This window comes from Pogona vitticeps, chromosome 1, assembly GCF_051106095.1.
Source record: "Pogona vitticeps strain Pit_001003342236 chromosome 1, PviZW2.1, whole genome shotgun sequence".
NCBI lineage: Eukaryota > Metazoa > Chordata > Lepidosauria > Squamata > Agamidae > Pogona > Pogona vitticeps.
In genome coordinates this window covers 28,559,330-28,571,805 of record NC_135783.1, presented here as the reverse complement: position 1 = coordinate 28,571,805, position 12,476 = coordinate 28,559,330, and the positions used below count along the sequence as shown (strand labels likewise).

The 12,476-nt window shown below is 41.4% G+C and overlaps 1 protein-coding gene across 7 annotated transcripts in view; it reads right to left on the bottom strand.

Annotated features, from left to right (window-relative positions):
* Positions 1–1,954: 1,954 nt before the first annotated feature.
* TRAF5 (TNF receptor associated factor 5) overlaps positions 1,955–12,476 on the bottom strand; it is a 48,221-nt gene continuing 37,699 nt past the window's right edge. For all 7 annotated transcript variants that reach the window (XM_020794648.3, XM_020794649.3, XM_072989981.2 and 4 more), the window contains 2 exons: positions 6,795–6,963; positions 1,955–5,176 (listed from right to left, as the gene is read on the bottom strand). In XM_020794648.3, the coding sequence (XP_020650307.3) occupies positions 4,599–5,176; positions 6,795–6,963 (747 nt within the window). In that variant the 3' untranslated portion in view covers positions 1,955–4,598. The remainder of the gene's footprint in view (positions 5,177–6,794; positions 6,964–12,476) is intronic.

Below are 12,476 nucleotides of genomic sequence, written 5' to 3'. Positions count from 1 at the left end.
GTGAAGGCACGAGGAGAAGGGGACGACAGAGGACGAGATGGTTGCATGCAGTCCATCATCACAACTCCGGGAGGCAGTGGAAGACAGGAGGACCTGGTGTGCTCTGGTCCATGGGGTCACAAAGAGTCAGACACGACTTAACACCACCACCTTCTTTCTCTTTACATGTTGGACCATAACTGTTTTTCAGTAATTTGGAATCTTGTTTTTTAATTTTTTACTCTGGTTAAAAAGCATGTTAATTAGTTTTGGGGAGTGGGGGAGGCCACCCACTGAAATCAAGAACACAACCAACGAATTCTGTTAAGTTAGGTTGCTTCAATAGACTTGTTTTGAAATTCTTGTAGTACAGTGTTTGTGAACTGATGTTCTCCCTGTTCATGACTAGATAAGTATGCTTTTATTTATGTAGTCGATTTCAGAATGTGATCAACTGCTAAGATACCCTCCTCTCTTTTAAAAAAAAATTAATAAAAAAAATACAAAATACAACTACTACTACTACAGAAAAGAAAAACTATAAAATACAAAACAAAACAGTGCACCCATCACCCTCAGGACTAGCATTACACTTCATTCCATCCATTTTCCTTCCAAAATTTTATTGTTTCTTCATTCGGTGTACACCCCCTCCCTCTCCGAAATACATGTTCTAAAAATACATTCCACATTTTCTTAAAGTCATTTTTCGTTTGGCCCCTACTTATTTTCATGTCACATGTCAGTTTATCATTAATAGCCATGTCCCACAATTCTCTATACCATTCCTTGAGGTTAAATTGATTTTCGTTTCTCCAATTCCTTGCCATAATTATCCTTGCTGCCGTAATCATTATTACTATTAAATCCTTATTTCCATTCGCCAGTTGATCTTTACTCATATTCAATAAAGCTGTTGTTGGGGACATTGGAATATTCAATCCAATTATTTCAGATATTTCTTTAAATATTACTTTCCATTCTTTCTTTCTTTTTTCACATAGCCACCACATATGTAAATACGTCCCCTTCTCTTTTTTACAACTCCAACATAATGATGACATAGTTTTATCCATCATATTCATTTTGACCGGCGATAAATACCACCTCCATATTACTTTATAACAGTTTTCTTTTATCCTTACTGACATGTACTATGTATCATGATTCTCTGATCCCACATTTTATCCCATTCTTCTATTACTTCTTCATCCAAATCATTTTGCCATTGCATTTTTAACCCTACAGTACCCTGTTCTACTTGATTTAATAATTTTTATATTTGGCTTATAGTTCCTTTTCCTTCTGTCTTTTCCTCTGATTTCAATCTTTTTTCTATAATCTCTTCAAATTTTGTCATTTCTCTACCTTTCCCTTCTTTAGTATACCATTCTCTCGTCCACTTTTCTAATTTAATTAAATTTAACCATGAAAACCCCTCTCCCCCTAGTATCTTTTTTATATCCCCTTTTTCTTTTATCTTCTCTGTCCAGTCTTTTAATCTGCTTATCTGTTTGCTTTTTAATATATTCTTTAAGTTTTTTAAATTCCTTAGTTCAACTACCTGAGATAAAGGAGATATCGGTGGACTCAATACCTCTCTAAATTCTTTCCAATTTTCCAACATGTTTATTATAAAAGGGTTTTTAATTTTTTTTATCCCTTCTGTGATTTTTTTTAAACAAGATACTTTCCACAGTTTCTTGTGTTCCTTCCATCTCCTCTCTCCACTTAAAAGAGCCAGTGTATGTAGCAGTCTGTGCAGGAGCTCAGATACCACAGTTTAATGATACAGCTTCTCAGCCAAATTACCTTTTGGTTTTAAAACTAAATCCTTTCCCATGCACTGCATTTTCAGAAATGAATATCATTGTGCCTTACATTTTCCTGTTTCCCCCAGTTCAGTACATTCTGCTGTGTTGACAGAAAACAAAACATCACTGGATGTCAAGCAGCACACTTCTGCAGTCAAAAGAACTATTGCTTTTAGTATTTATTGAAAAATATAACCAGATAAACAAAAGCTAAACTCTACAACAATAAATACTTCAGATCTAAGAACCATATTACAGATTGATGCAAAGGATGTAAACTTTAAAGAGTGCAAATAATGAAATGGGATATCTATTGCAAAGATCATCCTATAAAAAGGGAGGAGGTACAAATTCTTAATAGGCAAAGCATTGGAAAACTACTTTACCCTAAAAATTACCATTTTAAGCACTACAAACCTGAAGCTTGTTTTTAAATAATTAAGTGGCCGTTATAAAAGCTTTAAATAAAATATAGTAATACAAAATATGCTTGCCAGGTCCCAACCTGAATATGTTTTTTTTAAAGTTTGAGGATCACTAGGAATATGCAACAGCAATGATTGTCTCAGTGCTTGCCCACACTTCATTTTCCTGTTCTAGTAACAAGACACAAAGCAGAATTAAAACAGAAATAGAAGGGGAAAGAGGAACATTCATATGCATTAAGTCTTATTCCAGGTGCCCAGCACAATCTTTTGTCTGGAGTTTAACATCCGTGAAAAAGTCATTTATCATCTTCCTTGCATACAGCAAGTTTAAAAGAGTTTTTATAAAAAGGATCAGTGCTTACAAATGGAACTGTGAACATGCATTCAAAATAACTATGAAAATATGTAACATAGTCAACATTAAACTATTGCCTTATCTGCTAAAAAATCATTATGTCATGCTGACAGCTCCACTACATCAATGCAGTACCTCCCCACAACATCCTAATGATATAAACTAGCGATAAGATCAAAAAGAGAGAACACAGATGCGTATCATTGTGCTGGTCACCTCTCTGATACATTTTTCAGCCTTGCTTTTAATACTGTTTCGTAATGTCTTTTAGAAAATAAACCCATGGCCTTTATCATTGATAGCGGCTGAAATTCAGGGAAAACTTGCAAAGGTTTTCAATTACAGTGTTATTAATTTTTGTGGATACCTAGTGTGGCGTAGTGGATAGAGTGACAGACTAGGACTCAGGGAACCTGGGTTCAAATCTTTGCTCACCATGAAAACTCATTGGGGGTGTGGAACTGGTAAAACCATTCCTTAAATACCTCACTTACCTTGAAAGCCCTCTATTAGGGTCACTATAAGTTGGTCCTGACTTGACAACATGGAGCAACGATAATTTTTTGTGTGTAGGAGAACTACCTATATGTTCATTGCAGGAATAACATTACATCCTACTATATTTAGAATGGATAACTTTTGTAAAACATATTTCTCCATTATGTGTTAGAATCTATTCTTCTGACAAGTTCAGGAAGAACAACTGTGATATCCCCCTTTCCACCTAATACCTAATTATTCTTTTTTCTGTTATAATATATCCTGTTTCTCGCCATCTTTGGGAAAAAAATTTATTCTATCTTTTAATTTATGTAAATTATTTTTTGTGATGTGATATGTTAATATGTTTATTTTTTTTAAGTGTATGTTGTAAGCCGCCTAGAGTGGTCACAATTGACTAGACAGGCGGGGTATAAATGAAATAAATAAATAAATAAATAAAATAAAACTGTGATCTCAAAGGTGTTAACTGGCCACACTGTTTCTGATATGTTGAGGAAACATATTAATGAAAAGGGAAAAAACTGGCCCACAAATCTGCAGACTGATGAGCAGCCGAGGCACAAAAAGCACCAGTTCAACAAGTGTTGAGCTCTCCTTACATGTTGCAACAGTGAGACAAAAGGGTCCATTGTACTTGCAAATTGATATGCTGACCAAATACCCTATGGCAAACTTAAGAACTCTAGAATTATGAACTGCTGGATAACCCCTTGGTTTAGGTATCTGGCTGCGGGGGAGCCACCCACCGGTCAGGAGCCTGAGTCCCCATTATGTTTCCTTGACAGGAGCTAGGCTTGAATAGGGTCCCTTCCAGCTTTGCAGTTCTAAGATGATAATTAAGGTTAGGGATTTTCTTGCAAGGTGCCTTTCCTTTCAAAACAATGCTAAGCTCACATGATTTATAAAAAGACCAATTCCAAATATTTTTATGTTCAGAAGCTTATTAAAAAACCAAAAACCTTGCTTGGAAGTAAGCCCTAATAACTTCAGTTCTACTACTGACTGCATACACACAGGATTAGGCTATAGTTGGGCAGGAGTATCTCACAGTATGGCTATAAATCAGGAAGAGGAGTATCTCACAGTATGATTATAAATCAAGGTGACATCAGCATTCTTTAGTTTTCTCCAACCTAGTGAAATGCAGAAAACAGTCCTTGGAAACTAGCACCTCTGTAGTAATGCTTTCAAGAAATGGACTAGAACCAATGGCTCTGTCTTTGGGTTCCAGAAATTGCTGCTTCAATATCACCTGAAAATTTTACTTCTGGGATGATGATCCAGTTAAGAACTTCCAAACTTTTTAAAAAAAGTATAATACCACATTTTGATACCTGTATAAAATTCCCTTAAGAGACATGACCACTTTCCGTTTGAAAAAGTACAAAATGGTTGTCAGTACAATACAATCAAAGTGTGTAAAAATAGATCAGTGGTACTGAAGAGCAGCTTTCCCTCCTGCTGTCTGAAATAATGCAGTGCGACCTTCACTGATCCTATTTTTTTTTAAAGGTCTTCTCATAATTCTTCAAGATCAGTTAAATCCACCACAACTTTCAGGAAGAGTGTGTCATCTTTGATGTAGGTACTCTTTCCGCTTTCCAGCAAAGTGTGTGGAACAAATCGCGGACAGCCAGAGGCAACATTCATTTCTCCTTCTGGCCTTTTGAAGCTGTTGCTGTTAGGGTCAGCCTTAAAGGTTTCAACAATGTGGTTTTTCTTTCCACTTTGGTCCAGAAGCATGAGTGTAACTTTTTGCTTAAAAGGCCACGGTAGCAGTGAATCAAACTCGCCTCTCATTACCACAAAGTACAAGGAAACGTGAGTTCCTTTTCCTGAACCATCTCCATTCAGATAGGCTCTGGCAGATAGTCTATACCCACAGCGACTGGTATAAAAAGGCTGGCTGAATATGGAGAGACAGTGGCCTTCCACAGCCTCTTTTTTCTTCATCTTATAGTCCACTATTTTCCAAATGAGTTTCCCATTGTAACTTGTCCCTTCCAACAGCTTAAATCGTTCTTCATTTTTGTTAAGTTGTGCTCTGTGGATACCAAGGTGGACATCATGTTGGTTGGATAAGTCTTTCAGAACAACTGCAGAAGAAAGATGCATAAAATCAGGATGGTGGGTGAGGTAGGTGGGATTCAGACATACACAGATTAGTAGTGCCTAAAAATATACAGCAGGGAAGGGTAAAATGAGGCCCTCACTCCTGTTTTTGGCAATGAACTACCTCCTTCCTTTTCAGTGTTAAAGCTGGGTGTGAGTTCAGACCTTGTTTTATAGTAGAATTACATTACAAGAAGCTTCTAGGAAACATGGTTCTCCTCTAAAACAAGAACCAAATGAATCCCCTCTCACAAACTGAAGTAAAGATGAAAAACATTTCCAGTTGCTGCTATACTGACTTTTAGTGGATGGTTGAACCTACAGTGGGACTCACAGGTCAAAAAGTGGACCATCGGCCAAACCTGGTTTATCTGATTGTTCAGAATCTTTTGTCACTCTTGTATAAAGGTCACAACTGGGACACAATTGAAACGTATAAAATTATGCAGGGGATGGATAAAGTGGATAGAGGGAACCTCTTTTTCTTCTCATGCAATACCAGAGCTAGGGGACATCTGCTCAAATTGAATGTTTGGAAAGTGAGAGCAGACAAAAGAATTTTTTTTTTTTACCCCGCATGTGTTAGGATGTGGTGATGGCATCTGGCCTAGATGCCTTTAAAAGGGGACTTTTCCTGGAGGAAAAGTCTATCACAGGTTACAAGCCATGATGGGGATGTATAATCTCCAGGCTTAAAAGGAAGGTACTTCAAAATGCCAGATGCAGGGGAGGCATATCAGGAAGCAGATATCTAGTTGTCTCGTATGCTCCAAGAGGCATCTGGTGGGGCTACTGTGAGATACAGGAATCTGGACTAGATGGGCCCTTGGCCTGATCCAGCAGGGCCACCTTCTTATGTTCTTAAAGGTCATTAACAGTCAGTACAGTTGCAACTAGAAATGTTTGTCCCCATTCCTTCTGTTAGTGAGAGGGAATCCGGCATTACTGTTCTTTGTAAAGGTAAAGGTTCCCCTTGACATTTTTTAGTCAGTTGTGTTCGACTCTGTTCTTTGTACTTTCTTCTAATTTCAGGGGGCACTGAAGTTAAGAATCATTCATATGTGAATCTTCAAGACGGGCAATTCTAAATTACTAACTCTGACAACCAAACTTGTACTACAAAGAACTTGTATTACAAAGAACAATCCTATCAAGTTGAGCCTGAAGCAAAGCTAGCAAAGTAACAATTCATTCTGTAAGCCAAATGAAATCATGTCACTCTTTAAGCTCTGTAAAAGTTTATGGAGAAGGCAGGGGATCCATGAGCCACTGTGTAGTCACAGCCCTCATGGTGTACCAAATGGGTGTTTTCCTGTCCTGCAGAGAGAATAGTTCAGTCTGAAAGACCAAAATGCCTAAAAACACACTACAAGCTTGCATTATATAGGTACTTTTTGATCTAAGTGAACCAGTTAGTGATTAAAACCTTCTCTTATATAGATGGAATTTTTAAATCCACAAATCATACACTTAAGTAAATTAAGTATAAGCTAATGTTTAATAGATGTTTTTCCCACAAACCACCTCCATAGTTTCTACCAGGAACTGCTAACCTGTTCCATAAAATCAGGGCACTTGACAAGAAAAGAATTCTGGAAGTACCTAAACGTTGCTCATATGATTCCAAGAAAGCAACTTTTTGCTTTATGTTGTCAATGGTCTGCAGCAGCGGTCTCAGGTCAAATTTACTCTGTTGTTGATTTGCCATTTGTACCAACTGTCTCACTTGTGTTTCCAGGCAGGCAGATTTATCAATATGAACTGCTAGAGTCTTCATATTACGTGATGGATGTAAGGGGGATGGAGAAGAGAAAAGACATACAGATTTTATTAAAGTTGGAAGACAGAAGCTGATTTTCAATTATTTATGAAACCTTGCCTACTTCAGGATTAACATTTCTCTTCTCTTTGAATTTCTTTCCAAATGTTTCTACTTAATAATATTCATTATTCATCATGTATTTATTATTTTCATGACCTCAAAAGATTCCAGTGGGCTTTGTTATCCAATTTTGATGAACAAGCAGAAAACAAAAATTCTGCATTTATTGGTTGGATACAGTCATATCAGAAATGCTATTATAATTTCAATGTAGATGAAATATGCTATTCCGTGCAGTTAGTATCATTCAGAACCACAGGATACTAGTAGTAACCCCCAAATTGTGCTACTACATCGTAGATCTATTCTTCATGAACACAAGCAACTGACTAGGCGTGTGAAGGATATACAAGGAAAGCTACTTTTGAGCATATGGTATAATGGTTAAACTGTAGGACTTCAGTCAGGCTTTTGCTCATGATTTGATTTCGATCCCGATGGGCTCAAAGTGGCCAGTGCAAGACTGACTCAGTCTTTCCTTCTGAGGTTGGTAAAATAAGTACCCATCTTGGTGGGGACAGCATAATTATGTTGTGAAGCGCTCAGAGAGTGCTCTAACACTATGGGGTGGTATACAACTCGAAACAACCAAGACAAATGAACATTAGCTTACTGGAGCTAAACTTCAACACAATCTGCCCTTTGCAACATTTCATAGTAATTTCTGTGGTATAACTTCACAATTCACAATGGACAGAGTTCCTACTCCAGTCCTCCAGATGCCGGCCACAGAGACTGGTGAAACGTCAGGAAGAACAACCTTCAGAACACGGCCAAAGAGCCCGAAAAACACAACAACCACCTTCGCAATTTATTTTTTTGCCTCTCAATCTTCATGTTAAAAAGAACAGTCTGTGTTAACACTCTTAAGTTATTATCTGCAGAAACTGCTGAAAATACTAATCAGGGAACACATAAAAATCTGTAATGCTATCTTGAGAGTGATCATGCAGATTAGCTGGTAGGCGTCAGCTGCCCCGGTAACTTATTATCCCTCATCTTTCTTATTCATTCACAATATCTAGTTGATGCTGTTTGTACAGATCATATTTTCCAACTGCATCAGGGTATTTCCTTCCTACTCTGTGCCACTTAATGGAATTTTATATAGATGGAAAATTCATATACCTAACTGCTGAAAATATTTGAACTCTTCTACAATACATTTTGACAACAATATCAGACCATATCTTGGTCCAGAAGCCAAGAACACGACTTATCCACCTACCATTATTTTCTACCTCCACTTGTCTTTCTAACTTTCAAAACAAGTGTCATGAGTTCCTTAGAACCAGGCCCTTACTTTGGTGGCTTGTGGAATTACTCTGTGTACTAATGGTCTTATGTAAACATGCCTACCTATGACATGCATATCTTTGTATTTCACTGGATACTTCTGACCACTCAAAATGCTACTCACTTCTCACACCAATAAGATCCAAAAGTGTAAGAAGAATCAAGTGATTAAAATTATTAATTTTAAATCATTTTGTGCAAATGATTGGAGAAAGAACACCTGGTATATGCCAGAGCCGATGACTGCCAGCGACCACTGAACACCTGTGGCCGGAGCCGTGTCTTGGAGCTGTACCCCACTTGTCTGGCCTGCTCGGCTTGTCCCTGGTGGTGGTGGTGGGCTTGCCAGAGCCGACAACTGCCAGCAGCCACCGAACATTTGCTGCGACCTTTGTCTGGCCTGTTTGGCTTGCCCCTGGTGACAGAGGGGACTTGTCGGAACCTGCGATTTCCGGCAACTGCCGAACATCTGCAGCTGGAGCATCTGCTGGCGACCACCAAACATCTGCAGCCAAACATCTGCAGCCTTGTCTGGCCTGCCCGGTTTACCCCCAGTGAGGGGGAGGCTGCTGGTGCTGACAATTGCCAGCCGCCGCCGAATATCTACTTGCCTTATAGTTTAATCTAGATCCATATGGAACAGAAGGAACAGGAAGGGAGAAGGGCAGTGGAAGGAGCAGCGATCAAATTAATGATGGGTAGAGGAAGGTATGGTGGAGGGGGTAGAACAGGCCCACGTAGGAGAAGAGGGGTTATTTATTTATTAAATTTATATCCCGCCCATCTAGACCAAAGTCTACTCTGGGCAGCTCTGGGTTAGAAACCTCACATCTATCCCCTCTTCTAGTTCTGCCCCCTACCAAAGAATGACCATATCAGTATGCCCTTGAGCCACATAGTGCGGTTAATGAACGCCAGGTCAGTGCAAAAAAAGACCACCCTCATCCATGACACAATTTGGAATGGGGGGGTGATCTGACATGCATCACCAAGACCTGGGTGGGAGAGGAGGGTGGCGTCCCCCTCTCCCAGATGTGTCCACCTGGGTACTCGGTCCAGCACCAGGGTCTCTCAGAGGGTCGGAGAGGAAGAGTTGCAATAGTCTATAGGAGCTCCATCTCCTTGACCAGGCTTCCTGTCCCTTTGAGAGGAGGTCTTGAGGGCCTGTATTGTGTGTTGGGCTTGCGAGACAGATTGGGGATTCTGCTGGTGTACCGCCCACCCTGCTGCATACCAACAGTCTCCCTGCCTGAGCTAACGGAGGAAGTCTCAGACCTGGTGTTAAGGACTCCCAGGCTGTTGGTACTGGGAGACCTCAACATCCATGCTGAGGCTGCCTTGTCAGGAGTGGCTCAGGATTTCATGGCCGCCATGACAACCATGGGGCTGTCTCAATATGCTGTAGGCCCAAAACACAAAAAGGGCCATACCTTGGACTTGATCTTCTCAACAGGATTGGAAGATGGTGGTCTGGATGTGGAGGGGCTGGTAGCTGGTAGTGACCCATTGTCATGGTCAGACTACTTCCTGGTCAAGTTTAGACTATTGGCATCCTCTTTCCTCTGCGAGGGTGGGGATCTATTAAGATGATCTGCCCTCGGAGACTAATGTAAGGTTTTCTGAATGCTCTGGGGGAATATCCATCTGATATGGTCAGAGCTCCTGTTGAAGCTCAGGTCACCTTGTGGAATAAAGAGATGACCTGGGCAGTTGACACGATCGCGCCTAAGCACCCTCTCCCCACCCGCAGAGCCCAGATGGCTCCTTAGTATACACTGGAGCTCTGGGCAATGAAGTGTGTAAGAAGACGACTAGCATGCAGGTAGAGGAAATCAAGCTGTGAATCTGACTGAATACGGCTCAGAGCCCATTATCGGGCCTCAGAGCCTGCATAATTAACTTGTAAACCGCCCAGAGAGTGCTTGAAGCGCTATGGGGCGATATATAAGCAGCACGCTTTTTGCTTTTGCTATTCCATGGCAATAAGGCTGGAAAAATGACAATATTTCACCATCCGCATTGCTTCCTCTGAATGTTGTCCAGCAGAGCTGTTTCGGGTGGTTCGTGATCTCTGGCCGGGACAGTCAATGAGGACACAGGACCACTCGGCAACTCGCTGTGAGGAATTTGCGTTACATTTTGAGGGAAAATTGCTCAGATTCACAGTGAACTGGACTCCACCACTGATGCAGAATCAGAGAATGTGTCCAGTGTGCCGGGCTTAGGTCAAATTTTAATGGATGAATTTCAATTATTGAGACCCGATGATGTGGACAGGGTGCTTGGATCTATCCAGTTTACCACCACTCCACTCGACCCTTGCCAATCTTGGCTAATTGGGAAATCTGCCAGGAAGTTGTCAAGGTTTCCTTGAGAGAGGGAGTGGTCCCTGCCACCTTAAAAGAGGCGGTGATTCTACCACTCCTTAAAAAGCCTAATCTGGACCCTAACTATCGGCCGGTGGCGAATCTCCCTTATTTGGATATGGTGTTGGAGCAGGTGGTGGCCAGGGAACTCCAGGCGCTGCTGGATGAAACGGATTTTCTACATCCATTTCAAGCGTGTTTCAGGCCGGGTTTTGGCACGGAGACTGCCTTGGTCACCCTGTATGATGACCTTTGCGGGAGAGAGACAGGGGGAGTGTGACCCTGTTGATACTCCTGGACCTCTCAGCAGCATTTGACACCATTGCCCATGGTGTCCTTCTGGACAGATTAGCTGGGTTGGGAGTTGGGGGCACCATTTTACAGTGGTTCCGCTCCTTTCTGGCTGACCTTGTCCAGAAGGTGGTGCTGAGGGACAATGGCTTCGCCTCATGGCGGTTATGCCATGGGGTTCCTCAGGGCTCAATATTATCCCCCATGCTGTTTAAAATCTACATGAAGCCATTGGGAGAGGTCATCAGGTTTGGGCTGAGGAGTCAGCAATATGCTGACGACACTCAGCTCTACCTCTCTTTCTCCACCAATCCAGGTGAGGCAGTCTCTAAGCTGAACTTGTGTCTGGACCTGATAATGGACTGGATGAAGGCTAATAAATTGGACCTTAATCCAAACAAGATGGAAGTGCTGTTAGTGGGTGGGTTCGCCGGACAGGTTAAATGGCCATTTCCCTGCCCTGTATGGAGTTACACTCTCCCTGAGGGTCAGGGTCCGCAGTCTGGGGGTGCTCCTGGAGCCCGGTCTGGCCCTGGAGGCCTAGGTGGAGTCAGTGGCCAAGGGTGCCCTCCTGCCACTGCAGAAACTGTTCCAGCTACGACCCTACCTGGACGAACGGAGTCTCATGACAGTCACATATGCACTGGTAACAACCCATTTAGATTACTGCAACTTTACGTGGGGCTGCCTTTGAAGATGATGCAGCTACTACAGCTGGATCAGAATTGAGCTGCGCGACTGGTGAGTGGAGGAGCAACGAGAGACCCTATTCAGCCGATTCTGGCCAGGTTAGATTGGCTACCCGTTGTTCCCCGGGCCCAATTCAGTGCTTGTTTTGACATATAAAGCCCTAAACAGCTTGGGCCCTGGATACCTGAAGGACCGCCTCCTTCCATACAAAACTACCTGGCCTCCTTCCATACGAAACTACCCAGGAAATGAGATCTAGCCAGAAGGCCCTCGTAAAAGTCCTTCCTCAGTGAGGTGAGAGGGATGGCCTGTAGGTGGAGGGCCTTTTCAGCAGCTGCCCCCAGTCTATGGAGCGCCCTCCCAAACGACATCCGACTGGCGCCGACGTTACTGACATTTCGGCGCCAGGTTAAAACTTTCCTCTTCCGGATGTTTTTTAACTGAAGTTTTTAATTTTAATTGATAGTTCTGGATCTAGATTGATTTTGTAGACTGTTCTTGTTTTATCTGTATTGGTTTTTAGTGTGTTTGTTTTAATTGAATTGTTTTAAATTGATGCTGGAAGCCGCCCAGAGACTCTTGCAGAGTGCGGGCGGCATACAAGTCGAATGGATAGATAAATAAATAAATAAATTTTTAAAAATGCATAATAAGGATACAAAAATACATCCAAGATCTCACATGTCATCAGAATTTACTAGGGATGGCTCTTTCAAAATGAATGAACTCTCAACCCCATAATTTGGCAGGAACAATCCA